The sequence below is a fragment of the Arabidopsis lyrata genome, assembly GCF_000004255.2.
Source record: "Arabidopsis lyrata subsp. lyrata unplaced genomic scaffold ARALYscaffold_4, whole genome shotgun sequence".
Taxonomy (NCBI): Eukaryota; Viridiplantae; Streptophyta; class Magnoliopsida; order Brassicales; family Brassicaceae; genus Arabidopsis; species Arabidopsis lyrata.
Genome location: NW_003302552.1, coordinates 23,229,588 through 23,254,422, shown reverse-complemented (window position 1 = coordinate 23,254,422; position 24,835 = coordinate 23,229,588). Strand labels below are relative to the sequence as shown.

At 38.4% G+C, this 24,835-nt stretch overlaps 8 protein-coding genes and 2 long non-coding RNA genes across 16 annotated transcripts; 4 read left to right on the top strand and 6 right to left on the bottom strand.

Annotated features, from left to right (window-relative positions):
• Positions 1 to 4: 4 nt before the first annotated feature.
• On the bottom strand, positions 5 to 3,702 carry LOC9316403 (trafficking protein particle complex subunit 13). The gene is made up of 12 exons (XM_021027503.1): positions 3,292 to 3,702; positions 3,114 to 3,198; positions 2,736 to 2,866; positions 2,537 to 2,639; positions 2,421 to 2,435; positions 1,882 to 2,021; positions 1,582 to 1,789; positions 1,067 to 1,141; positions 854 to 970; positions 547 to 591; positions 371 to 469; positions 5 to 274 (listed from the first exon to the last, which is right to left on the bottom strand). The coding sequence occupies exons 1-12, from the start codon at positions 3,582 to 3,584 to the stop codon at positions 254 to 256; spliced, it is 1,332 nt and encodes a 443-aa protein (XP_020883162.1). The 5' UTR covers positions 3,585 to 3,702; the 3' UTR covers positions 5 to 253.
• Positions 3,703 to 4,469: 767 nt separating this feature from the next.
• LOC9318205 lies at positions 4,470 to 5,374 on the bottom strand. Its single transcript, XM_021028819.1, is given in 1 exon segment — positions 4,470 to 5,374. A coding segment is annotated over 1 exon segment (354 nt). The 5' UTR covers positions 5,203 to 5,374; the 3' UTR covers positions 4,470 to 4,848.
• Positions 5,375 to 8,388: 3,014 nt separating this feature from the next.
• LOC9318204 (protease Do-like 2, chloroplastic) lies at positions 8,389 to 12,792 on the top strand. The gene is made up of 19 exons (XM_021028748.1): positions 8,389 to 8,610; positions 8,712 to 8,843; positions 8,945 to 8,995; positions 9,102 to 9,175; positions 9,260 to 9,323; positions 9,404 to 9,448; positions 9,633 to 9,740; positions 10,133 to 10,210; positions 10,299 to 10,365; positions 10,541 to 10,599; positions 10,685 to 10,784; positions 10,881 to 10,960; positions 11,090 to 11,146; positions 11,250 to 11,353; positions 11,432 to 11,519; positions 11,616 to 11,701; positions 11,811 to 11,835; positions 11,934 to 12,005; positions 12,104 to 12,792. The coding sequence occupies exons 1-19, from the start codon at positions 8,437 to 8,439 to the stop codon at positions 12,458 to 12,460; spliced, it is 1,821 nt and encodes a 606-aa protein (XP_020884407.1). The 5' UTR covers positions 8,389 to 8,436; the 3' UTR covers positions 12,461 to 12,792.
• A 90-nt stretch (positions 12,793 to 12,882) lies between these two features.
• Positions 12,883 to 13,870, top strand: LOC9316402 (classical arabinogalactan protein 26). Its single transcript, XM_002882091.2, has one exon. The coding sequence runs from the start codon at positions 13,013 to 13,015 to the stop codon at positions 13,595 to 13,597; it is 585 nt and encodes a 194-aa protein (XP_002882137.2). The 5' UTR covers positions 12,883 to 13,012; the 3' UTR covers positions 13,598 to 13,870.
• Positions 13,871 to 13,923: 53 nt separating this feature from the next.
• Positions 13,924 to 15,028, bottom strand: LOC9316401 (protein NETWORKED 3C). Of its 3 annotated transcripts, none has more exons than XM_021028751.1 (3): positions 14,939 to 15,028; positions 14,738 to 14,851; positions 13,924 to 14,654 (listed from the first exon to the last, which is right to left on the bottom strand). In XM_021028751.1, the coding sequence occupies exons 2-3, from the start codon at positions 14,826 to 14,828 to the stop codon at positions 14,065 to 14,067; spliced, it is 681 nt and encodes a 226-aa protein (XP_020884410.1). In that variant the 5' UTR covers positions 14,829 to 14,851; positions 14,939 to 15,028; the 3' UTR covers positions 13,924 to 14,064. The 3 variants fall into 3 exon arrangements, with proteins under 3 accessions (XP_020884410.1, XP_020884411.1, XP_002880334.2); XM_021028752.1 differs by having other exon boundaries at positions 14,738 to 14,846; positions 14,939 to 15,027; XM_002880288.2 differs by lacking the exon at positions 14,939 to 15,028 and having other exon boundaries at positions 14,738 to 14,928.
• Positions 15,029 to 15,097: 69 nt separating this feature from the next.
• On the bottom strand, positions 15,098 to 16,088 carry LOC9316400 (protein CHLORORESPIRATORY REDUCTION 6, chloroplastic). Of its 2 annotated transcripts, XM_021028750.1 has the most exons (3): positions 15,902 to 16,088; positions 15,682 to 15,816; positions 15,098 to 15,618 (listed from the first exon to the last, which is right to left on the bottom strand). In XM_021028750.1, exons 1-3 carry the CDS (start codon positions 16,071 to 16,073, stop codon positions 15,215 to 15,217), a joined length of 711 nt encoding a protein of 236 aa, XP_020884409.1. In that variant the 5' UTR covers positions 16,074 to 16,088; the 3' UTR covers positions 15,098 to 15,214. The 2 variants fall into 2 exon arrangements, with proteins under 2 accessions (XP_020884409.1, XP_020884408.1); XM_021028749.1 differs by having other exon boundaries at positions 15,098 to 15,816.
• On the top strand, positions 16,007 to 17,177 carry LOC110229199. Of its 2 annotated transcripts, none has more exons than XR_002332663.1 (2): positions 16,007 to 16,094; positions 16,562 to 17,177. It is a non-coding gene; the product is annotated as an uncharacterized LOC110229199 (long non-coding RNA). The 2 variants fall into 2 exon arrangements; XR_002332664.1 differs by lacking the exon at positions 16,007 to 16,094 and adding an exon at positions 16,262 to 16,352.
• Positions 17,178 to 17,637: 460 nt separating this feature from the next.
• Positions 17,638 to 20,046, top strand: LOC9316399 (tubby-like F-box protein 3). Of its 3 annotated transcripts, XM_021028745.1 has the most exons (6): positions 17,638 to 17,962; positions 18,068 to 18,562; positions 18,640 to 18,727; positions 18,816 to 18,951; positions 19,044 to 19,223; positions 19,319 to 20,046. In XM_021028745.1, exons 2-6 carry the CDS (start codon positions 18,218 to 18,220, stop codon positions 19,791 to 19,793), a joined length of 1,224 nt encoding a protein of 407 aa, XP_020884404.1. In that variant the 5' UTR covers positions 17,638 to 17,962; positions 18,068 to 18,217; the 3' UTR covers positions 19,794 to 20,046. The 3 variants fall into 3 exon arrangements, with proteins under 3 accessions (XP_020884404.1, XP_020884405.1, XP_002882136.1); XM_021028746.1 differs by having other exon boundaries at positions 17,638 to 18,562; positions 18,819 to 18,951; XM_002882090.2 differs by having other exon boundaries at positions 17,638 to 18,562.
• LOC9316398 lies at positions 20,002 to 20,442 on the bottom strand. Its single transcript, XR_002332662.1, has 2 exons — positions 20,349 to 20,442; positions 20,002 to 20,275 (listed from the first exon to the last, which is right to left on the bottom strand). It is a non-coding gene; the product is annotated as an uncharacterized LOC9316398 (long non-coding RNA).
• Positions 20,443 to 20,885: 443 nt separating this feature from the next.
• LOC9316397 (zinc finger protein CONSTANS-LIKE 13) lies at positions 20,886 to 22,721 on the bottom strand. The gene is made up of 4 exons (XM_021028747.1): positions 22,036 to 22,721; positions 21,796 to 21,957; positions 21,461 to 21,705; positions 20,886 to 21,388 (listed from the first exon to the last, which is right to left on the bottom strand). The coding sequence occupies exons 1-4, from the start codon at positions 22,507 to 22,509 to the stop codon at positions 21,295 to 21,297; spliced, it is 975 nt and encodes a 324-aa protein (XP_020884406.1). The 5' UTR covers positions 22,510 to 22,721; the 3' UTR covers positions 20,886 to 21,294.
• Between the last annotated feature and the right edge of the window lie 2,114 nt (positions 22,722 to 24,835).

The window sequence follows — 24,835 nt, the reverse complement described above, 5'->3', positions numbered from 1 at the left end:
ATAGTTAGCAAGTAAAGACTTCAATAGTTCTTCTTTAAACCAAACAGTTTTCAATTAACATTTGATCAAACAGTAAAATTAAATGTTTCGCATACAAACGGCGTATTACACATGTTAAAGCCGTTTAGTTTTTTCCTTCTTCTACAAAGAGCCAAATTGTTTTTTACTAAGAGACAAAAAAAAATTGAACACAGGAGGTGCAATAACAAAACCTGTGGAGGAAGAACACCACTCGGGGAGGCTGCCTTAAAACTTAGCCTGACTCTACAAATATCTGCAGTACAATATCGATTATGGTGAACCAATTTCCCGTTTTAATTAAAGATAGGGGGACCTAGAACCCAGAAGAAAAAAAAAATAGTACACTGACCTCCATCTCTGGAACAAGTTCGTAGGTTTTTTTCTCTCTCGTGTCCAAGGCTGTGATCCCAGATATTTTCTGGACTCCCAGCTTGGAGGCAATAAGATTCTGCAAATATATATATAGGTTAGATTTTACAATCTAAAAAGGATGAGAGCACTTTGGAGGTGGTCAGTTTGTCATACCAATTGGAAATCATTGGAGCCAAATGCCTCAATCCTGGGTAACATCTGCAAGAGTTTCAATGGTGTCAGTTCCTCGTATAATAAAAACGGTTTAGTGATGAATCGGCTTCAACTAGCATTGTAAAATTTTGATGCCATACGCATTGCCTACCCATGATTCACAACATTCTGCCACCGTGTATGTGTGTGCAAAGTTCTAACTACATGGTTTTACTATTCTGCCTCCGTGTATGCTTAATTGTGATGACCTTATACCACAGAAGATTCAAAATAGGAAAACATAAAGTTCAGATATGTTACCACTTACCAGAGTCTGGAGACCATTAATACCAACCGGCTTCTCCATTTGTGATTCATCTTGTGACAGTGAGACCTCAAAGGGTCCCAGTTGCCTATCGGTTTGGTTTGTGAGATTCAAGTATGCCTATGGAAAACAGTTTACACTCAGTTTGAAGCCAGTGTAAATTCAATTAAATCTTTGGGTATCACAAACATTAGAGAGAGAAAACAGTTGTATTACCGGAAAGGGTCTATTTAAGTGTATAACAGCTGGAACCTCTGCAACTCGCATATTAATCTCTTTACGGCTGACTGGCTGAAAAAAAATATATATATTAAAGGGAAGTTTGTTAGACGATGAGATGAGCATCTCATAGGAAGCATACAAGGAGATACAGAAAATTTTAAATTAAGCAAGCTTTTGTCAGTTCTATAATGCAAGGTAGTGAGCATAAGACTGCTAAATAAAGATATTGGTGCAACCTGAGTTTTCCTAGTTGTTCTAACTGCCACCAAATCTAAGACTAACTCGACCATACTGATACCCTGCATTAGTTTCTCAGGTTATCTGTTCACGTAACTATTAGTTATATATATGAATCAATTACTTGGTGCCAGAAAAAAATGGCTGCAATATCTCAAAGCCCTAAGGAAACCAAATACACTCTGACTTAGAACATAATCCTAACAACAAACAATCAACAAATAGGCACAAATTCACGTCATGTTGTCACAGAGTAGAAATTGTAAACTTACAGCACCGAGAATTTGTTGTGTTTGTAAGCGACCAGGTTCACCCAAATTTGTGCGCCATGTTATTTGAAATTTACCCAGGATATTACTTCCCTGGAATTTGGTTTGCCCGGAAACATCTGCAGATGGGTTTAACTTGTAGAGATAGTTGTGGATACCCCCGCCAGATCGGATTATAACTGGCGGTTTAGGTATCAGTCCACTAAGACCACTGATACACAGAGATGGAACAGCAAATTAGGACGATTTGATAGAGTAAGTGGCTTATGATGCACATAACGATTTTGGGAAAATCTGACAGACCTGGTTGGAGGATCTTCTGTTGAGTCTTCATTCTGTAATCTTACAGCACTCCATTGCTTAGCAGGTTCAAAATCAACTTGGTCCATAAAGAGGTTTGCTTTTGTATGGTTCTCAATGCAAGCCTCTAAAAATGTAGTCTCCTGGTGTAAAAGATAAAACGATATCCCAAACATCAACAGCACATGAGCTTGTATATTGATTTTACAACCAATAGAAACAAATAAATACAGGTTGATAAGGGCGGAGCAGTGAATACTTGTTTAGTCTCACAAAACCACTTGTTCAAGATATTGGGGACGAGGATTATAAGTTTACTTAGTGAGGACCAGAACAGAAGTAGTTCAAGTACATGATGAAATAACTTTTCCAGGGGATCCAATTCTAATGACATGGCGATATAATTGCCAAAAACATCATCATGATATTTAGAAAAACCTTCCATTTATGATCCATGTAAAACACCAAAATAAGAGGTACAAGAAAAAACTAAAGCTTCTAAAGAAGCACTCACAGAGTGAAGTGAACATTCTCGAACCTACCTTTACAACTCGAACCTGCAAATCAGAAATAGCAACAATTAGACAAGCGTAAAGAGAGGACTCAAACAAGTGACAAATAAAATGCTCATACGTAAGTGACTAGTAAGTAGTATGACCTTGGTCCTGACTGAAAGTGGGTTTGCAACGACAAACTTGAAAAACTGGGGAAGATATTTACGCTCACCATCAGCGTCATTGTACAATGCAGAGCAAACCAACCTAAGAGAAGAATGAGGGTCATGGCCATGGAGAAATATAAAAAAGGACAAGAAGAAGAAAGAGAAGAGAGAGATAAGAAAGTCAGAGTAAACCCACGTGTGAGCTCCAAGCTCTTTGACATCATGTTCAACTATGAAATCATAGCGACCCCCTGTCCGTATCGATTCAACAGGTGACTTGGATGTATCCAGAAGTAGAATCCTCTGCCTCTCTGTCTGAATTTCTGCCTACAATAATAAGAAATGGGAGATACATAGCTTAGCATCGTTCTGGTTTTGATCCTTAGAAGTATTCCACAGCAGAGATTGAAGTTAAACAGTGAAATAAGGGCAAACCCAAAGAAAAAACGAAAGATATGAATATGAACTACGCAGGTGACGAATCTTAGTGATAATCAATCAACTATTAGCAGAGATTTCAGATTGCAATACAAAAGGAGGGAAAACAAAATGTAGCAAGCAGGTGAAGAAGAACCTTAATGGTAACATCCCGAACTTCTGAAGTGGAACTATTGTTGACGCTGATATAGCTACAGAATGTTTCTCCGAGATAGATCGCTCTGCGCAACACAAATCAGAATCAGACAGCTGCTGCTGATATATCTATCGACAACAAATCGGCAGGAGAAACGAGAGAGAGAGAGAGAGAGAACCCGAAGGACTGAGGAAGAAGCAGGAGACCAGAGAGACCGATTGGATCGGTAGGATGGTTGAGGAGGAATCTATTTCGGTAGCTGAGATCGGAGTCGACAGCGTCGGCAGAAGAAACGTGGCGGCGGAACAAGGAGGCGGAAGAGGGATCGTCGGAGAAATCCTCGCCGGCGAGAAGATCGAAAGGGTCAATGCGGAGGGGAGGATCGACATGGAAAGACGGTTTGCAGAGTCGCATCACCCTGAAGGCCAGCGAGTGCGGTCCATGCGTCGCGCTCATTTTTTCTTTCTCCATGTTCCCTTTTTACCCCTTCTTTTCCTCCTTGTACTACATATAGTACTCCATGTTTTTACAGTATCATGGGCCGCTCTTTGTTTCTTTACTGGGCCTCATATCATTGGCCCATGAAATGTCGTTCTGGCTGATTTATTTATTTTACTGTCATCGATCAACTGTTTGTTTTAATAGAATAACCCCACTTAAAATAACAAGTGTAGATTCGACTAGCATTGATTATCTTTGTGATTAATTCAGCTTCCATGTGTGAAGGTGAAAGAGTGATCATCGCTTGACAGACTAATGAAATAAAAACAAGAATAACAAACAAGCACATTCTTGTTGGTGAGTCCAATATAATTGCACACCATTAATAAAACAAAATAAAAGCAAGAAAAAGTATACCACTATCAAATAAAAAATATATAAAGGGAGAATTTACTTTAAGTGGTCAATAAAGACAAAGATGAATATAGTAAAACTATACCAATCTCTTCTTGTGTTTGTTCTTGTTCTTTTAGCTTTGTTAAGCCATGGAATCTTTAATTTCGGAAATTGGTGTTTATTGCAAACCAAAAAGTATTGGTTTTATTTTATTTAAATTGGGTGAGCATTATTAGTAATTTTAGAACAACCTTTACGAGGAAAGACCACTATTATGCTGCATGCCTAGTTGTTTCTCCTTTAACAGATTTTATACAGATTCTTCTCCAACCAGTCCCTTTTTACACGTCGTCATGCCTTCTCGTGGTTTAATTAAACGATGGTTGTGCTGCCGTTTTCATAGTGGACAATATTTTGTTGAGAGTCTATTGCAAGAGAAATAAAGGGTGTAACCTTAACAAGAGAAAAAAATATATACATAATATCTTTTTTTTTTCTTTTTTTTTTCATTTCTCTTATTATACTTGTTCCGTTTAATTTCATTTCTTATAATTATTCGGTTCCATTTATCATTTACCAGCTAGCTATTGAGCCTAATGATTATATTTGGCTCCCATTTCTCTATATGTAAAATCATTCAATATACACACGAAGATAAAATCAAAACTTTAATTTTTTAGAAAATTTCTAAACGTTAGTTAGATGTTGGATGGTTTGGATACAGCTGGAAACATTTTTTTGTTGTTGAAAGGGAAGTGAAGGCTTTTTTTGTATAGTTTGATGATGAATTCTTCTATATCATTCATAGTTGTGCATTAAAGGCGACAAGAAACCCCAGACAAGAACACGCTAAGCTAGATATTTGTTTTCTCTTTTGATGAGACAAGAAACACAGAGATCAAGATGCGAGGCAAGCTTCCCAGAACATTCGATTTTGATCCATCTCACTCACCACCGCACCAGAATCTACGGCCAGATTTTCACGTTGGCTTCTTCCACATCTTATGTAGCTATTCACCTCTCCTTCTCCGTCGTCGTCTTATTCCTCTCCGGCGTCTCTTTCTTCATTCACCGTATCGTCCAGGTCACTGATCGGTCTCTGACAAGACGTCTCGCACGAACTGGCACTGCAAGACTCATCAATATCGCAATCCTTAACGCATTTATCATCGTCAACGCTGTCGTGGCCGGCTTCGGAATCTGCAGATGCTTCTAATAGCAAGAACGGTGACACATCAAACACGTTGTTCATCTTTCCCTTTTTGTTCTTCTCTTCTCTTATCTTTATATGCCCTGGCTAGTGGCTATAACAGAGAACTGAGACAAGAAACACGAGCAGCTACGTATTATAGTAGTATATACATTCATATATATGTAATCAGAAAGTGGCCATTATTATTGACGACAATATAAAAATGGTTTCTTTGTAATTTGTTTTTCTTTTAAGAGCAACTTTTGTAATAGTGATTTCATTGGTTCCAGAAGACGGGAGTTTGTATGCAAATGACGTAAGAGTATGTGTGTGTGGGGTTGGGCTTCTAGAAGGGCGGTGTACAAAAAAACGTGCGTTCTTTACCAAAAATAAAATAGTGATAATCCATTACATGTAGGGGTGGGCACGGAGCGGATATCCGGGTTTTTAGTGGTATTTGTTATTCGATTCGTTTATTCCGAATACTAAGTTTTTCGATTCGTATTTGCTTCGTTAGTGACCGGATATCCGGCTGTTCGAATATCCGTTAAAATCCAAACTATTTGCCGGATATTCGATCCGTTAAGTATTTGTTTAAAATTAAACAAAAAAAATTAATAAAAAAATCTAATCCAAATATTGTAAAATTTTATTAAAAATAGTAATATTTTATCAAAAATATATATATTACTCCTTTAATTGTTCAAACTAGTAGTTCAAATAATTAATTCAGAGATCTATATATACATTTTTGGATGACTTTTAGCAAATAAATCCTAGGGTTGGGCAGTATTTACAAAGAATGCCATTGGCATTTATTATTAATTTTACAAAATTTAAATAAAAGATATTAACCAAACAATATCTTGCCTAATTTGTTTCTAAAAATATTTACACAATCTTTCTATATATCTTCAAAAAAATTTATAGCAAATATTTATATTAACATTTTGCATAGCAATAAAAATACTATTTTATAATAATCAAAATATTCACATAGAAAAATCAAATACACATACAGGAAAAGAACTATATCTATCATCATTTAAGCCGTTTTTTTATTTAAATAAAAAAAAACACAAAAAACTTGAAATCATATACTTTATATGATAAATTTAAAATATATATTAGTAGTATAAATTTAAAATCGTTCAAATAACGGTATACTACGGGTGAGATCCTAAAATTATTAGATTTTATAACAATAATAATTTATTTTCTTGGATTTTATAATACTAATAATTTAGCTAACGAGATAATATAGACGGGTTTATATGGGATGACGGGTTTGGGTCGATATTAATAAATAACGGTATATCACGGATGAAATCCTAAAATTAACAATCAAAATACAATTATACAATCTTAAACACAAAACAAAAGAAACAATATTAACAAAACAAATCCAACTTAAATTTAAAATTTTCAGTTATAAAAAACCCGACCCACGGTATACTGCAGAGTAAAATATTCAAAATTTTAAAATTCACCATACATCGTTACTTAAAAAAAATGTATGTTTTCGTATTTATACTTCAAAAATTGATAAATAGATATCTACATTTTAAAATACAAATTAATATGATATATCTTCAGTTAGTCTTTTAAAAAATAACATTACATTTTTTTTAAAAATATAGCCCCGCGGTATACCGCGGGTTAAATTCTAGTTAAAATTATAAAACGCTTACAAGAATAATAAAATTATAATTTATATATGTAATAATCTATATATATGTATGTATTCCGGAGCGAATCAGATATCCGCTAATTTGAATTATAGTATTTGATATTTGCTCCGATTTTTACGAATATCTATTTGATTTGCTTCGAATAATTACGGATATCCGAATTTTTCAAATCGAATCGAATCGAATAGCGGATCGAAACGAATCTAACGGATATTTTGCCAGCCCTAACATATAGACCCAAAACAAAAGCAATTGCCAAATTTGAAAATGGAGCGTATTATGCTTTTTTCAACAGGTCTTCTAGAAAGACCAAACATCAATTCCAAAATTCAGACACAAGTCCTAGCTAGCTATAGTGTCAAAGCTATTAGTCTTTAATTTGTTGTCTCAGGCTATTCAACTTCTCACTCAACAACATAAGATTCAAGTCGAAATCATTTCATCTACTAATTCATATATTATCACGTACTATACACGTATTAATTGTTCTATCATGTTACTCTATTAGATCTTAAATCTAAATTACCATTGCATATCAATAGTGTTTAATTAGTGTTGCATATTTATATAATTGTGCTGCATACTTATATGTTTGTGTTGCATATTTAAATGATATTGTGCTTGTGTATATACCACCTAAGATGGTCATAATTTTGGTGCTACTGAGACAAAATAAATGGCGTTGGTAATGTTGATGGGGAACGCGAACGCGTGGATTAAACCAGAAATCTTGATTTAATTGTTGACTTTGGGGATGCCGCCTCTTTCTTTAATCAAAGTTAAAATTTGATGTTTATCACACAAACAATTAATCAGTTACTTATCGCTTTACGCAATTAGACATGATCATTCAAAATGAATCACCTAACGAATAGACCCACATGAACAAGTTGCCTAGGTTATTTAAGAAAAGTAGTACTAGTATAGTTTTACATTAAATCAGGCTTTGATTAAAAGAATTAAAGATCCGGATCTAATCATTTATCCGAAAAAAAAAAAAAAACACAAAAAGATTCATATAAGCAATCATTAAGGTTTTGGAACGAGAACGATCATTGCATATAAGTGCAGATACGTAAAGGGTGTGTATTTTGTTTTAACGTGAAAAAGATTTATACGTAAAAAAAAAAAAAGTAATAGAGATATTATTGTATAATTTAATTTATACTTATAAAAAAGGCTATATATGTATGTGGAAAGCATATCATATTCATTTCTATTACTTTTAATAGAGATATTTTTTTTAATAAGTATAATACAATAATACCACCTAAAATGTACAAATTCAGTTTATAAATTAAAAAGTAATAGTATAAATTATACTTATAAAAAAGGCAATGTATGTGGAAAGCATATCATATTCATTTGTCATGGCTTGAGATTTTCATCTGGTTGTGAAATGGGCAGGTCCATAGAATAAAAGGAAAGAGGCCCATTAATGTTTAAAAGAGGGCCCATGAGGATCCAGTGGTAATTAGGAAAATATGGGGAAGAAGGAGGGTCAAGTCAACATGGAGGCGCCAAAGAAGTGAGTGGATAAGAAAATCAAAAAGGCTTTGGCTTTGGCTTTCTTTCTCTCATCTCTTCTCTCTCGCCGGCCGATATGGCCGTCTCCGTAGCAAACTGCAGCTTCTCCGTCCTCAATGCCTCCGTTAAACTTCAATCTTCATGCGTCTCCTCACCGTGGTGTTTCGTAGCCGCATCTCAGAAGAAGTCGTTGAATCTTAAGAGGAAATCGTCGAGGTCTGATTCATCATCTCCTATATTAAACCCAGAGGTACATTCCCCTCCAAAACTCTCCCCATTTTGTTTTTTCTTCTAATAATTGATTATGTGTGGTTACGCATTCGCTCCTATGTTGTTTTGTGAATCTCACAGACCCAGAAGAATTACCCAGGTAGAGTTCGAGATGATAGTCCCAATCCTCCTCAAAAAATGGCTTTCAAGGCCTTTGGGTCACCAAAAAAGGAGAAAAAAGAGCCTCTCTCTGATTTTAGTCGAGACCAACAGGTTTGCTATATCTCCTTCTTCTCCTAACTGATTTTCGTCGGGGCATTCTGTATTTCGTGTTTAATAATAAATAAACGGTCTAATGCCATTTCCTTCTGCAGACTGATCCTGGCAAGATTCACGATGCATCTTTTCTCAACGCTGTTGTCAAGGTTTAAACTTTCACTTCTCTTATGTTAGTTTCGTAATGAATTGCTTTCTTCTTCTTCAATTACTCTGCTTGCTTCTTCCTTCTTTGAACTACGTGCTTCTTTCCAGGTTTATTGCACTCATACTGCGCCTGATTACTCCCTCCCATGGCAGAAGCAAAGACAATTTACTAGCACTGGAAGGCATGTTTTTTTTATTCACATGTTCTTCCACTTTTCTCGCTTATAGGCTGTTTCATGTGTCCATCGCATCTTCTTCAATTGCAGTGCTTTTATGATTGGAGATGGCAAGCTCTTGACTAATGCCCATTGTGTCGAACATGATACACAGGTTTACTTTCCTTCTCGGACTTCATTTTCTTATTATTCTCTTCTCATTTTGTTCACTTTGATCACATATCTCCTGATCAGGTTAAAGTTAAGAGAAGGGGAGATGATCGAAAGTATGTGGCTAAGGTTTGTTTTGCACCTGCGATTATTACTTCTGCTTTGAATTAAGTAGCATGTGCATGTATTCATCGATATGCTGATTATAGCTCCTTACAATAGAATTTGTTTATTTCTCTGATAAGTTTAAAACTAAACATGTACCTATCTCTATACAATCGAAGATAACTTCCCTCTCACTTATGCTGCACAGGTTTTAGTAAGGGGTGTGGACTGTGACATAGCTTTGCTTTCCGTAGAAAGCGAGGATTTCTGGAAAGGAGCTGAACCACTGCGGCTGGGCCATTTACCCCGCCTTCAGGTTTCATCATCTCATCAGATACTGATGTATTTCTTAGTCCACTTTCAGTTTTCTTCAAGTCCCGTCCTCTTCAAATATTTAAAGAACACATTGACGGCTAAGTGAGGCATGAACAATACCAAAAACAAAAAAAAAAACAGATCTTATACTATCAAATCATAATATTACAGTATTGGATATGCTGTCCATTCATGTGGTGTGCAGTATAGGAAATTAAGTCAGTATGTGGTCTTATTGAAGCGTCCACCTAAAATTGTTATCCGTACTCCATTCCTTTTTTCTGCATTATTAAGTAAAAGGCTTAAGATGTTCTTCCCTGTTTCTTTAGTTCTCATTATCTATCTAAATACAGCTGTTCTTTATAGAGTTCCCATGTTGGCTTTGATATGCAGGATTCAGTAACTGTCGTGGGATATCCTCTTGGAGGAGATACAATCTCTGTTACAAAAGGGGTTGTATCACGTATAGAGGTTTCCCGATATCTTTGGCTTTGCTTTTATGCCGCCATTGTTGTGTTGATTTTAAGAACTTTTCCTCGTTGAAATGTTGGAAATGCAGGTAACATCATATGCTCATGGATCATCTGACTTGCTTGGAATTCAAATCGACGCTGCAATAAATCCAGGTCAGTGGATCCTTTCTTATAAACTATTTTCCATTTGATCCTAGTATCTTTCACTTTACTCTAAAACTTGCATATGACTTGTTCTTTTCTGTAGCGTACTTTTCACTAAAATTGCTTCTGAGAACCTTCATCAGTATTATTGTGATAGCCACTTCTTATACTTGTTAGATTGTAGGGAATAGTGGTGGCCCTGCATTCAACGACCAGGGGGAATGTATTGGAGTAGCATTCCAGGTATTTGCTTTGGGATTTTCAGGAATATAATACCTTTTTCTCATTCTCATTCCAAAACGTATGCCTCACAAGAGACTTCCTCTAGGTTTACAGATCCGAAGAAACTGAAAATATTGGATATGTAATTCCAACAACCGTTGTTTCTCACTTTTTGACTGATTATGAGAGGAACGGAAAGTACACTGGTAATAGTTTTCTCTTGATGTTCATATGTTCCACTGCAAGACCATTTCTAGTTGAGCCTTTCTTTTGTTAATACTTAAAAGATATTTCTCTTGCAGGTTACCCTTGCCTTGGAGTGTTGCTGCAGAAATTAGAAAATCCAGCTCTGCGGGAGTGCCTCAAAGTTCCTACAAATGAGGTAGGCTTGCTTTGTTAGTTCATCTGTCTTTTGTCTAAGGATTTGCCAACATAATGGTGGAGGATATTGAGTCTTTCTTGTTAGCAGTTTGAGTCAATTCAAGGTGATGATGTAACCTTAATTTTGTAGGGGGTACTGGTGCGAAGAGTTGAACCTACATCTGATGCAAGTAAAGTCCTGAAAGAGGTAAAGAGCGTGGATCATAGGATTGTTGCTCTAGAATTTCTACAATCAAAACTTCTCATCCTTGATTTCTGGTATACCTGACGAGTACTGATTGTTAATTCAGGGAGATGTGATTGTAAGTTTTGATGATCTACATGTGGGATGTGAAGGAACTGTACCCTTCCGATCCAGTGAACGCATTGCATTCCGTTATCTCATCAGTCAAAAGTAAATACCTCTTCTTGTCCACAGATGTATTAACTTCCTCTACCTATTCTCATACTTGGCTTTTATTTCACTGAGCAGATTTGCAGGTGATATCGCTGAGCTTGGTATCATTAGAGCAGGAGAACATAAGAAAGTTCAAGTAGTTCTAAGACCACGAGTGCACCTGGTACAACTATCTGCATCTACCATTTTAAGCATTTTGCGCGTCATGCCTAGTAAGCTAATTACCAATACTTCATTGCTTTTTTGTGCTTTTAAATAGGTACCGTATCATATTGATGGAGGTCAACCATCATACATTATTGTTGCTGGTTTGGTGTTTACTCCGCTCTCAGAACCCCTGATAGAGTAAGTTCTTCTCAGCTTGCTGAGATGCAGAAGTAAACCGAAACTTTCTTCTTTATTTTCCAAATGCCTAACTGTTTTCTGCTTTTTTTTTTTCCTTATGTATAAACAGGGAGGAGTGTGAGGATACCATAGGCGTAAGCTCACTCTACTAAACTATCTGTTAGTTTAATTTGTGAATCCACTATAACAGTTTTCGCATTCTCAGCTTGAGTCTTTTCCTTCCAATTTGCAGTTGAAATTGTTAACAAAGGCACGCTACTCTGTGGCAAGGTTCAGAGGAGAACAAATCGTCATCCTATCACAGGTAAGGCCTCAGAGGATAATGAGTTCTTAATTCAATGTGCATTTTGGTGAGTGCAACAATAATTTGATAATTCACTCACTCGACGAGTATATCTGTAGGTCTTGGCAAATGAAGTAAACATCGGCTATGAGGACATGAATAACCAACAGGTCCTGAAGTTCAATGGAATTCCTATAAGAAACATCCATCACTTGGCACATCTCATTGACATGTGCAAAGATAAGTATCTCGTTTTTGAGTTTGAAGACAACTATGTTGCTGTGTTGGAGAGAGAAGCTTCAAATTCTGCTTCCTTGTGCATCCTCAAAGATTATGGAATTCCCTCGGAAAGATCTGCTGATCTGCTCGAGCCATATGTAGATCCAATAGATGACACCCAAGCGCTTGACCAAGGTATTGGAGACAGCCCTGTGTCAAATCTGGAAATCGGCTTTGATGGACTGGTGTGGGCATAAATGTTCAAAAAAGGCGTCCGCAGATGGAAGCCACAGAAAGCTCATACAGCTTCCCCGAATTTATGGGAAAGCTTTCAGCTTTATCCTCATTCAGAAGGTCTTGAGCTGCTCCAAGTTTAGTGAATTCTTTCTTCAAAACCTCTAGGGATTGAGTTTAATAGAAAGTTTGCCATGAGAATGCTTGACCATTGTGTGCAGATGAATGTACTGCTAAAAGCATTGCCAGAATCTTGACAAAAAGTCAACAAATTATGCAATGTCTGATTTTTTATGAGAAATGAAATCCAGCAATGTCTTGTGTAATATATATCGGTGAATCACTGCTTCCTTTTTACCAATTCTATTGTCTTCATCAACTGACAATAAACCTAAGATTGTTGCAGATCAGGAAAAAGCATAACAAGTTAAAAGCTGGCACTCATTTCTATATATCAGGGGAGAGCTTCACGGGACTCTACTCTGTTTTTTTTAATTACTTCTTTAATTTTTATTCACAATATCAAAACATACAAACACTTCGACACAAATCAAAACCCGACAAATCCATATTTCATGTGCTCTGCCCTAAACCAGAGGTCCACAACCAAACCCACAAATCTTGTCTTTTACCTCCTCTATAGCTGTATACCTTTTTCTTCTCCAATTTCTCATCTTTTTTCACCTCTTAAGGTCTCTCACAAACATTCTCAGAGAAGCAGAGAGACACATACAGTAACCATGAAGGTCTCTCTGTTCACCGCCTTCACCGTTCTCTCACTCTGTTTACACACTTCAACATCCGAGTTCCTAGAGCTTCAGCTGTCCACCATATCAGCTGCACCTTCGTTTTTGCCAGAAGCTCCATCGAGTTTCTCAGCTTCTCCTCCGGCCATATCTCCAGATACCTCTCCCCTGTTCCCAACTCCAGGTTCAAGGGAAATGTCACCTTCCCCGTCAGAATCTTCTATCATGCCAACAATCCCCTCAAGCCTTAGTCCACCAAACCCAGATGCTGTCTCTCATGATCCTCTGCTCGAATTTTCTCCAGTTGGGTCACCTCTTCCTGCTTCTTCCTCTGTTTGTTTGGTCTCATCACAACTCTCATCTCTGCTTCTTGTCCTCCTCATGTTGCTACTAGCTTTCTGCAGTATCTTCTAGTAAGCATATAGAAACAGCGAGTAAGCACTCTTTTTCTTCTGCAAAAAAAAAAAAGAAAAAAGAAAAAGATTCACAATGTATTCTTACTTTACTCTCTGTTTCTTCTGAATTTTTTTCATGTAATATTAATATAGTATAGCTTCGTCGAGTGTTCGTGTGAGATTTGCTCATAAAGCAGTCTGCAGTTGGGGCTGGTGCGCAGTTGTTGTACTTTGTAACAGTGATAGTGTATGTGTTTTTTTGTGCCTCAAAGTCAAAATTGATTGATCATCATCCAATTATGTATCCCTCATCACACGACCTTGTCTGAAACTGGATTCTTGTGATTGAACAAATCAGAACAGCAAGCGTTAAGTAGGATAATTACCGGTTATAATACAGCACGGAAACGACAGGATATGTCTTAATAAACAGTGAAATCAAACACAGAAACTAGCGAAGCTAAGCTCATGAGGTAGATGAGCCAGCTAAACGACCTTGTTGCCATCGCACACAATGTAGAACAGCTTCCCGAAGAACTTGTCGAGCGGCTTGAACTCCAAAAAGGTGCGTCGCTTGAGAGAATGGTGGGCAAGGCGTCTCTTGAGGGTCAAGTTCTCGTCTTTGAGGGTCTCAAGGGTTAGAGAAAGCTGTCTGATGACCTCTCTCTTCTCTTCGTCCTTGTCTAGCAGCTGTTTCCTCAGAGCATCACTCTCTTCGATGAGTTTCGACCTTTCTTGCTCCAAATTCCAAGTCTCATCTTCTTTGTGACTAGCAAAGGGAGAGTCAAGTTCGTCATCTTCAGGGTCTGCGATCTCAGAATGGGCATCTTGAAAGTGAGAATTGCTGTCAGAAACGGAGTCCATGGATTGTTGGGGAAACTTAGAGGAGCGAGATCCGTAGTCGGAAGATTTGAGGTGGTCAAACTTCTCGGCTAAGGAACGGTGAGCTCGATAAAAGTCTTCGACAAAGCAGATAAGCTCAGGACGTTTCTTGTAGTAAGTTTCAGCACGCTGCGCAAAAGAGTCTGCGTTGCCTTCAATCAGCTTCAACATTGCCTTTGTCTTGGCATCAAGCTCTGCACCCACCCACCAAATTTGTAAAAAAAAAAAAACATCAGATTGTTTATAATAAAATGGATCTGAGTGAACAAAAAGTAACCAGCGAGTGTTGATTGAAGCCACTGAGAGTGTTTGGAGCTCTTGTGACTCTCGAACCACCACCATCTCGATTTCTCCTCTTCTCTCACCATTTTTGTTTTTGGAGTTGTCTTCCCTAACACAACAATATATCCCATTTCAACAACAACAAAAAAAAAAATTCTAGAAACTGGAACGCAACCTGGAAGAAGAATCATCATACCTTTTCTTTTTTCAACCTGGAAGAGCGAGCGATATAATAATGTAGACTAGAGAAAAGAGAATTAACGGAGCGTAGATTTTTGTTGTTTTTTCAAATTTTGAATATTATCGCTTCTCGATTTGAATTTATTTTCCCAGATTTTACGGCTATTAATACGCCTTGTCCAATGGCTAGTCGCCACGTGTGTATTTAATATCAAGAATCTTCATCAGAAGCCCATAATGAGGCCCACTTATGTAAATGAGGGCTTTGATTGAGACAACACACACAATTCATTTATTGATGATGATCGATCAAGTCGAAGAGCTCATCGCCGATGCCGAAGCCGAGCATTCTGGCCATGTCGCTTGTCTTCAACCTGGGTTTGGGGACGCCGTGCCGTTTCAGCCACGGATAAACCACAAACACTTTGTTCATCACGAATAGCTCCAACGCCTCCGGATTGAAAACGACGCCCATTCTCAAGCTCATCTGGTGCGGCACTAACATGGCCGCATATCGAGCAAGCTCTCCAGCTCGCCAGTCCAGCAGCAGAGGCAGCCACGGGTACATCGCGTCCAGCCTCACGAACCACAGTCTTATGTCTGGGTACTCTGACAGCTCCCGCGGATCCCCGGGATCTTCTCTCCTGTACTTGATGGTGAATCCGATGGTTCGATCCAAATACCGTTTTGGTTCAGCTACACACACAGTCAACGAATCAATCACATTCACGTGAGGGATAAATAAATATGTATACCTACCTGAGGAAGGTGAGCTTATGCCGGTGGCTCTCTGAAACGGGGATAGGTCAAGCCGCCCAATTGAGTCGTTGTCGATCACTACTTCGTACCGTCCCGTCGTCGGAGGCATCGGAGGTTCTACTTTATCTGAAGGATCTGCTTCCTTTGACAATGAAATTCGTTAGCAGCCTTTTATTCGAGTCAATCAATTGGGTAAGAAAAAGGAAGACCAAGTAGGCACCTTCGTCAGAGATGTCGAAATTGCCAGAAGGATTGAAGGCGACGGAGACTGCTACGTCTGCTGCTCTCCTCTTGCTTACACACCATCCGGCCGGCAATTGAACCACTGGGAACAGCGACACGTGTCTCGGCGATGGGATAAGCCACGGGAGGAGACCTGCCTTTGTTGCCATTCACAGACGCTTACCAACCAAGTATCTCTCTTTCTCTGTGTCTTAGTCTTCTTTTTATCTCTTCTTTTGGCCTTTTCTTCATTTCTTTCCGTTTTATCCTTTTCCTTCACCGCACAAATACATTGCATTTCTATTAACCAACCGTTTAGTAGCCACCAAAAATTGTCGAATCTCCTCCCGTTTCCTTACCGCTGTGCTCTGATGGTGCTTGTGATCATTATAGCATTTCCCTGGAACTAGCTATGCCCCGAACGCTTAAACTGCACACAATTCTATCAGGTGAAAGATATTACAAATGTTATGTTCGGCATGTACCTTGTTATACGCAAGTGCTATAGAGACTGCGCCTCGCACCCACCACCCTACTGTATCTGCCTTGTACCATTGGTTTTTACAATCTTACAGCTTGAGGAGGCTCAGTGTTAACTTATTAATAATTACCTGTTTTCTGAAGCTGATCTTCTCTGCTTGTGATTTTTTTGGTTAAGTTGGACAGTGCAGACAGAGAGAAAACAGAATTAGCTCTTCCTAGCATCACAAGCCCGAGCAACATTGAACTAACACCTGCCGATGTTCCTGGGATGTGAATTCAGGGAAGGAAGAATGAGGTGAAGCAGCAAATAGCCTAACAACATTCCAGAAGAGAAAGGCATGACTAGTTGCAGCACGATGGGCTAACAATCACTCACTTCTCGATATTCCTGCTCATCATTTTCCAGTCGCGTTATGCTATTCAACAGAGGAAGACTGAGAATACTGCTCATTTAAACAGCTATGCAATGGAACATTCTGGGCAAAGATAAGTCCCCAAGGTATAGCAGTAGCAGAGATAATGATTGGAGGGAAAAAACTCACCTATGCAATCAAAAATCATCAAAAGAGCCACTTCACAGTGTGTAGAGAGTGCCCGAGAAAGGATATCTCTATTAGTATTACAGGTTTGAAAGAAAAGGCCAAATGATGATGATTTTATTGCCGTTGTTAACTTCTTTCTTTATGGTGTGTAGGCATAGTTAGGATCGAGACCCACTTCAATTCGGCCCAAAATATCGGCGGTAAAAAGGATTCTTACGGCCCAATAAATTTTTTCATTGACGTTTCTTTACGTCTTTGGATTTGACCAAATCAATAGTAGTCCAAATTATTATTTTTATTTATCCAAAGATGGAAGATTTCATCCATCTTAATTATAAAGAAAAAGAAAGTCTCAAAGTAAAACGTTAAAACACCTTTTGGACCTTCAAAGCGGCGAAAGTGCGGTGATCACGGCAACAAAAAGCCTACTGGTTAATTTGTTTTGTCAAATACAATTTGCGTAAAAAGAGGAAAAACGGAAAGAAAGTTTCCATTAAACCAAAGTCTTCTTATCTTCAAATGTCTTTTCCATTGAACAAGATACCATATTTATTACGGTGAAGTTCCAACATTTCCAGATAACAACGAGAAAGAGAAATGTCATCACTTTTTGTTCTTTATTTCCGTTAATCAGTTTCAATTGATATATAAATAAATAAAATGTATTAATTTGGTAGTGTTAAAAATTAAAAAAAAAAACGATGACTGACTGACAACAATAAAAAAAATGAGAGAGGGAAGGAAGCGATTGGATAACACAGAGACACACATACATACATACACATTCATTGTACACACTCCCCCCGTCAAAATGCCCAAACCCTAAATCTATATTCCTCTGACCGCTTCTTCTTCTTCTTCTTCTGTTGTCTTTCGAGTGTTGGTTGTCGATTTCGATGCCCCAATCTGGGACCTGGGTACTGTTCCCAAGCTCCACCCGGATTCTTTTCCGTCGCGGAAGCCATTGATGTGAAAGCTCCGATAACTTGTGGTTTTTAGCTTCTTCCTAACGTAGCCGCTAATCGGATTTTTAGGTATTTATTCTTTATTTCCGGATCTCCATCTAATCGGATCTTGTGTGTGCTTCTTACTCTCGATCTGAATGTGATAAGGAGGACCCTGTGTTTTAATTGGTATAGATTGGGTGGGGAACAGATCTTGTGATGAGATCTCATTCAGTCAGAATGTGGGTTTATTAGGGTTCTTTACAAAGTCTGCAACTTTGAATTAGATGCGTTTCCAAGATATAGAGTCTGCTTAAAGCTTGCTATTAGTTAGAATCCAGAGCCATGTCCTTCAAGAGTCTCATTCAGGACATGAGAGGAGAGCTTGGGAGTATTTCTAGAAAGGGATTCGATGTCAGATTCGGCTATGGTAGATCCAGGTCTCAACGTGTTGTTCAGGATACTTCTGTTCCTGTTGATGCTTTCAAGCAGAGCTGCTGGGCTAACATGCCTCCGGAGCTCCTCAGGGATGTTCTCATGAGGATTGAGCTATCCGAAGACACTTGGCCCTCTAGAAAGAATGTTGTTTCTTGCGCTGGTGTCTGCAGGAACTGGCGTGAGATCGTCAAGGAGATTGTCAAAGTTCCTGAGGTTTCTAGCAAATTGACTTTTCCTATCTCCCTCAAACAGGTTCACTTTCTCTTTTTTTACTTTATATCTGACTTGTGTGCTTATCCAGGCTCATCTTTTTCCTGACTTTCTTTTAGCCCGGTCCAAGGGGATCACTTGTTCAGTGCTATATTATGAGAAACCGCAGCAATCAAACCTACTACCTGTACCTCGGGTTAAACCAAGGTGAACACTCACAGATGCTACTTCTTTTCTCTTTGCATACCTTATGTGTTTGTGAATAACAGTGAAAAGTTTACTTTTTCTGTTTCAGCAGCAGCTTCAAATGATGATGGAAAGTTCCTTCTTGCTGCCAAGAGGTTTCGGAGGCCAACTTGCACTGACTACATCATCTCCTTAAACTGCGATGATGTCTCCAGAGGAAGCAATACCTACATCGGAAAGCTAAGGTACTTAGCTACCGATTGACCCCATGGTTTTAAATACCTGCTTTTTCATATATTTGACATAACCCTTCTCTTTTATCTTAACTTTCTTTCAGATCTAACTTTCTGGGGACCAAGTTCACTGTATTTGACGCTCAGCCGACGAATCCTGGAACTCAGGTTACCAGAACCCGTTCAAGCAGACTTCTCAGTCTGAAACAAGTGAGCCCAAGAATTCCATCTGGCAACTATCCTGTAGCACACATCTCATATGAGCTTAACGTCTTGGGTTCCAGGTGATTTATCTCCTTGCTTACAGATACATTGTGAGAGAAAACGGTGGTTGCTTTTATGGCTTTTGCTAATTGTGAACATTGTCGTATCAAACCAGAGGACCGAGGAGGATGCAGTGTGTCATGGATGCCATCCCTGCATCAGCTGTTGAACCTGGAGGAACAGCTCCAACTCAGACGGAACTTATCCACAGCAATCTTGAAAATTTCCCGTCTTTCTCCTTCTTCAGGTCGAAATCAATTCGTGCAGAGAGTCTTTCTTCTGGTCCAGCGTCTGCTGCTCAGAAGGAAGGACTGCTTGTCCTGAAGAACAAAGCGCCCAGATGGCACGAACAGCTCCAGTGCTGGTGCCTAAACTTCAATGGGAGAGTCACTGTTGCTTCGGTCAAAAACTTTCAGCTGGTAGCTGCTCCTGAGAATGGACCTGCAGGACCTGAGCACGAAAACGTGATTCTCCAGTTCGGGAAAGTCGGAAAAGATGTGTTCACAATGGATTATCAGTACCCAATCTCTGCCTTCCAGGCCTTCACCATTTGCCTTAGCAGTTTCGACACCAAGATAGCATGTGAATGATTTCCAACAAACCGTGTGACTCCGGGTTTATTTAGTTGTATCATGTTGAAAGAGAAGACTGGTTTGGCCTCGTCTTAGAAGTGTGTGTACATAGTTTCAAAAGTCTTGGCAAAGTCCATACAAAAAGAGAGAGTCAAGAATCGAAGACTGTAGATTGTGTTTGTTGTTGTTGTTGCGTTGTGTTGCTAGTGATTGTAGTTCCAGACTATGATTTCATTTCTCTGATAATTAATTTGATCGTTTTTTTGGAGAATATATATCCAGACAGAGCAGTAATCCAGATATTTGAAGTATCTGAGTCATATATAAGATTGAATTTGACAAGCATCAGCAATATCATATACAGAGATCGCTTTAATATTATGCTTGTGACCAAAAGAGCTAGATGTGATCAATTATAGGGAGGAAGAAGTGGCGGTCCTTGTGGTGGTGAGCCGCCAAAGCAATCTCGTAGCAGCCAGCAGCAGCACAGGCAAGATAGACTGCAAGATACCATAGTCAAACTAACAACTTAACACTTTACAAAACACATAGCAAAACAGAAAATGTCTTTACCAGGAACATATCATGTCTGAGAACCCAGAAAAGAAACCACCAATGGGTGGGAAGAAGCCGGGTCCTCCCGGTGGCAAGAACCCTGGTCCTCCAGGTGGCAAAAACCCTGGTCCTCCTGGTCCACCAGGTCCTCCGGGTCCTCCAGGTCCTCCAGGTCCCATGTCAGAGATCTCTCAACAGTGTGGTGAAGATGTCTCTACGGGAATCAGCAGTCTTGTGCGTAGAAGACAGGAGAATTAACAGAGGAAGGCTGGGTTAAATATAAGTTTGTTGGAGCCTAATCTTCAACGTCAACAAACAGTAGACGAAGACTGAGAGATGCAAGATTGCTTAAAGCTGTAGCCACTCTTCCTCTCATCTCCACCAATCTTCACCAAATGTTCAAATCCGAAAATGTAAACCATCAACAAATAAAAAAGTCCAAGTTGAGTAGTAACAAGAAGACAGAGAATTAGAACCACAAGTCTGATAAACGATTTAGTGTTTACTGATTGCTAAACAAGAAAAACCTCTCCAGATTCCTTGTTCAACCAAAACTCACATTACATCTCAGATTTCCATTGGTCCATAATATTAATTACAGCTCGATGGATCTCGTATTCTTATGGGTCCAATCTCACTTTTTAACATTACAACAAGTCTATCTCTCCGTGGTTCATAAACAAGAAGCTGCATCTTTTGCTGCTTGCTTGTGTAGTTGTATATAAGTGTGATCCATGTTTTGTTCTGTGATCCTCCATGTTGCCTTAGGCAAATTAGGAATCGTAGGCAAAACAAAAAAAAAACAGACGGTTTCTTAAGTGACTATTTGAGAGTGTGGTCGATATACAGTGGTAAACTCCTAAGCTTAGAATAACAAAAACTTATCTGATCATAGACATTATTATATGATTCCATTAATAATACAAAAGTTCTTTTTGGTTATCAAAGTAATTGGACACATCATTCATGGATCTGCTGCCTTGGCGAAACGTCCCCTGATTCTTGTCCTGCTTTCTGCACGAACCTTGCGTGATTCATACCTGATGTGTTTCTCGTACCTGTTTCATCAAGACATGATTGATGAATGAATCCCAATCCTAATGGTTTTAAAATTAGAGATGAGAGTTAACCTTCGAGATTTCTTCTTTTCTTTGTAGCGAGAGAGAGCAGAGTTCCTCTCAAGACTGTTGATCTCATGTGTCGTCGACCTTGTACTAGTGCAAACGGGCACCATCACAATCTCCTCCTCCATCACCGAAGAAGACTCTCGGTCTACATTCTCAGGTTTCTCATCTGACTCTGACGAGTTCTTTAGCAGAGAGCAATATGGAAAGTCCTCATGATCTTGCTGATCGAACCATTTCAGTCCACTCTCCTTCATATTTGATTTATGCGTTGGAAAATCAATTGACAAATAAGCACAAAAACAACCAAAAGCAGACTGACTAGTGACTATCTATCTTACCAGCTCGCTTGTAGAAAACAAATCCGGCGCCAGGAACTGGAATCCGGCATCCATCTCAGCTTCCCGGGTTTCGAATTTCAGACAAGTCCGCTCGGATCTCGCTAGTCCACGGAGCTGTCGGATCATCTCGTCTTTGTATTTACCGCAGGTGGCGTGACGGTTCTGGAGATTTTCAAAGCATTTCAGAGAAAGAAAAAAACAGAGCAATTGGCTCGAAGAAAACAGAGCAAGTTATTATACCTTAGGCAGAGGAGGAACATCCGTGGCCCGGAAGTTATGAGTACCCGACCCGCCCGACACAACAAGGTCGTTGAGGCTAGCGATCTCCGGTGACTCCCAAAGCAAACCGGAATCGAGAGTGAGGTCATCGAGGCCAACGATTGCCAACAACTCAGGCACGGAGGGACAGCCGGTAAAACCTTCAAAGGGTCTGCGGCTATGAAGGGAGGAAGAGGCGGTGTGGTGTTGCCAGTCGCAGTTCTGGCAAAGAACAGACCTTTCCGTCTCGCAGAAGAGGGAAGAGGGAGAGTCGTGGCAGGAGTCGCAGAGAAGTGACCTGAAGTGTTTGGCGAAGAGTTGGTTGGTGACGTGGACTTGCTTGTCGCAGGCGAGACAGAGCTTGGCGGAGTCAGCTTTGCAGTAGACAAGAGCCACGGAGGAGTCGCAATAGTCGCAGAGGCGGCGACGCTGCTGATGACCTTCTTCTTCTTCCATAGGAGGAGCTTAGATTAGAGACGATGCCGACAGATTTGGTAAGAAGAAGAAAGAAAATCAAGGTACAATTGTTGTTTTCTTGGGATATTTTGAACCAATTTTGGTGGCTTATGTAAAAGCCATATCTTAATTGCATTCTAGGTAATGACGTTAAAGTGACGCCATTTGCTTAGACAAAGTCAATTCTTATTTCTTGGGGAAGAAGCTGGAAACACACTAGCTAGTACTCTCTTCACCTTCCCGTGCCTTTCTTTATTTTGTTCCTTAACTCGTGAAATATAGTTATTTTGCTTACAAAGGATTTGAATTCGAATAATGATACAATTAATTGGTATAAACATACTTTGTTTTAAATTTAAAAAAGTAAAAATGTTTAATAGAAATTAGTGGACGGATTTACTGAATTACTACAGTTTGTCGTCCAACCAGTAGTAAAACTGTCAGTAGTGAACGTGATACAAGTGAATTCGTAAAATTTTGAAGATTTTTTCACCGTATAAATAAATAGCATTAATGCCCATAAGTCAAATAATTCTGATATAGTAGGTGATAAAGACAAAGCCACTTCTACACACTATATATGGAATAGACAAGCAAACAAATTAATCACTTTTCTTGACATGCATATATATATTATACCAGATTAGCCTAGAATTTAACATAACACATTTTGGCTACCAATACCGTATATACAATACTTTGTTATAGGTTATTACAAAATAATGACAAAACTAAGACAACTAAAGAAGGGAGTAAGAGAAAGAGTAGTTGAAGTTGGCCACAAAAATATAGTATAAGCTAAGATTTTTAAACCGAGACTAGTCCAGAAAATGGACGTGGCAAATTAGGGACGTTAGAAAAAGGAAGCTCGTTGTTGAGGCAGCGTTGGCCGATTTGATTAACTTTTAAAAAACAGACAAACAAAAAAAAAAAAAGGACTTTGTCACGTTACCGACATAGCTAGAATGCTCGATAGTGAATTTTTCTTCTTTTTTATCCAATTTTTTTGTTTGTTTGCAAATATATATATATATATATATAGATAAAATGGAAAATGGATCCCACAATTAATTGAAGATTATTGAGTCCAAAATTGCTTATCTCCACTAAAATCTCATCATCTTTCCTCAATAACTATTACTCCATGAAGGTAGTTGTCAATTAGAGTTATCTCGAACCGTACTGACTTAAACCTATTCAAGATTAACTAAAACCATAGTTTTGACTTATAGGACACGATGGAAAACCGAAAAAAGAGACATGCTGGGTAATATTAGTGGGCTGTTCTATGTAATAGTAATCTAAGGCTTTTTAATTTTTTTGACCATAGAAGCTCCCTGCCCCAAGCTGTTGTAAATAACCTTGTTCCTTTTGGTAATATAATTCACATTTTATCACCAAATAAATTATTAGTGGGCTGTTGTTCGAACATCCCAGAGACACTAAGAGCATTTCCAATGGTGAGAAACTATAGAAGTTTCTCAAATATAATAATTTAATATTTTTATAATAAATAAATTATTTGTTTAAATTTTAATTAATTTGAAAAAACTTTAACTAAATGATGCTAAGTGTTATACACAATGTCTCACAGTTTCTCTCTTTTACTTTTAATTATTATTATTTTTTTTAATTTTTTAGACATTTTTTGAGATACTCTGTTGGAAACATGATCTCGACAACTACTGGCTACTGCTCTTGAAAAGTAACACATATCACTAGATAGTCTAGCTAGGGTTGCTTTTGCATCCTCGTCTAAGTCGTAACATGGCTATAACAATTGATTTTTAAAAAATCGAAATTGAATTTGGAGCCATTGGATTACTAGATCCAATTAGTTATCGGTGAATCAGGTTTAGTATGTATCAGTGTGTATATATATATATATGAACGTATTTAAAGACAAGTTACCAAACAAAATATTACTTCATTTAAACACCTTGAGAGTTTTCCGATTCAAATTAACTAACCAAGAATCAATTTGAATATGAATTAGCAGAGTCTAAAGCAAACATAAAAAATAAAAATAAAAACACAAATAGAAACTAAACTGAAACCGAATGTTGTACCATTTCGCTTTGGTGGATTTCAATATTCGTATGAGCTTCGTTCCTTTTTAATTTTTTTTTAAATGGTCCATTTTCTAAGTAATCATCGAGGTTCTCGATATTTTCTTGGATACGAATCTTAAGCCTATAGGTGGATGCTTTTATCACGCGCCGGTCAAAGAATCTTGAATCTCATAACAATGACAACAAAGTGAATGTGGTTCTTAGTTCTTACACGTTCTATACAACTTCCGATTAGATTCTCCCAATTCCCACGA

What these genes read in the sequence shown, in the direction of transcription:
- LOC9316403 (XM_021027503.1), bottom strand. Translation starts at nt 3,584, where the DNA reads ATGGAGAAAGAAAAAATGAGCGCGACGCATGGACCGCACTCGCTGGCC. An exon ending in CACAACAAATTCTCGGTGCT is followed by an intron (nt 1,142 to 1,581) that starts GTAAGTTTACAA and finishes ATTTTTTTTCAG; the next exon opens with CCAGTCAGCCGTAAAGAGAT. An exon ending in TTAATGGTCTCCAGACTCTG is followed by an intron (nt 592 to 853) that starts GTAAGTGGTAAC and finishes AAACTCTTGCAG; the next exon opens with ATGTTACCCAGGATTGAGGC.
- LOC9318204 (XM_021028748.1), top strand. Translation starts at nt 8,437, where the DNA reads ATGGCCGTCTCCGTAGCAAACTGCAGCTTCTCCGTCCTCAATGCCTCC. An exon ending in CAAGTAAAGTCCTGAAAGAG is followed by an intron (nt 11,147 to 11,249) that starts GTAAAGAGCGTG and finishes TTGTTAATTCAG; the next exon opens with GGAGATGTGATTGTAAGTTT. An exon ending in CGTTATCTCATCAGTCAAAA is followed by an intron (nt 11,354 to 11,431) that starts GTAAATACCTCT and finishes TTCACTGAGCAG; the next exon opens with ATTTGCAGGTGATATCGCTG.
- LOC9316402 (XM_002882091.2), top strand. Translation starts at nt 13,013, where the DNA reads ATGTGCTCTGCCCTAAACCAGAGGTCCACAACCAAACCCACAAATCTT.
- LOC9316401 (XM_002880288.2), bottom strand. Translation starts at nt 14,873, where the DNA reads ATGGGATATATTGTTGTGTTAGGGAAGACAACTCCAAAAACAAAAATG. An exon ending in GCTTCAATCAACACTCGCTG is followed by an intron (nt 14,655 to 14,737) that starts GTTACTTTTTGT and finishes GGGTGGGTGCAG; the next exon opens with AGCTTGATGCCAAGACAAAG.
- LOC9316400 (XM_021028749.1), bottom strand. Translation starts at nt 16,073, where the DNA reads ATGGCAACAAAGGCAGGTCTCCTCCCGTGGCTTATCCCATCGCCGAGA. An exon ending in TTTCGACATCTCTGACGAAG is followed by an intron (nt 15,817 to 15,901) that starts GTGCCTACTTGG and finishes CAAAGGAAGCAG; the next exon opens with ATCCTTCAGATAAAGTAGAA.
- LOC9316399 (XM_021028745.1), top strand. Translation starts at nt 18,218, where the DNA reads ATGTCCTTCAAGAGTCTCATTCAGGACATGAGAGGAGAGCTTGGGAGT. An exon ending in GTACCTCGGGTTAAACCAAG is followed by an intron (nt 18,728 to 18,815) that starts GTGAACACTCAC and finishes TTTCTGTTTCAG; the next exon opens with CAGCAGCTTCAAATGATGAT. An exon ending in ACCTACATCGGAAAGCTAAG is followed by an intron (nt 18,952 to 19,043) that starts GTACTTAGCTAC and finishes ACTTTCTTTCAG; the next exon opens with ATCTAACTTTCTGGGGACCA.
- LOC9316397 (XM_021028747.1), bottom strand. Translation starts at nt 22,509, where the DNA reads ATGGAAGAAGAAGAAGGTCATCAGCAGCGTCGCCGCCTCTGCGACTAT. An exon ending in TGTTTTCTACAAGCGAGCTG is followed by an intron (nt 21,706 to 21,795) that starts GTAAGATAGATA and finishes TCAAATATGAAG; the next exon opens with GAGAGTGGACTGAAATGGTT. An exon ending in GAAAAGAAGAAATCTCGAAG is followed by an intron (nt 21,389 to 21,460) that starts GTTAACTCTCAT and finishes TTGATGAAACAG; the next exon opens with GTACGAGAAACACATCAGGT.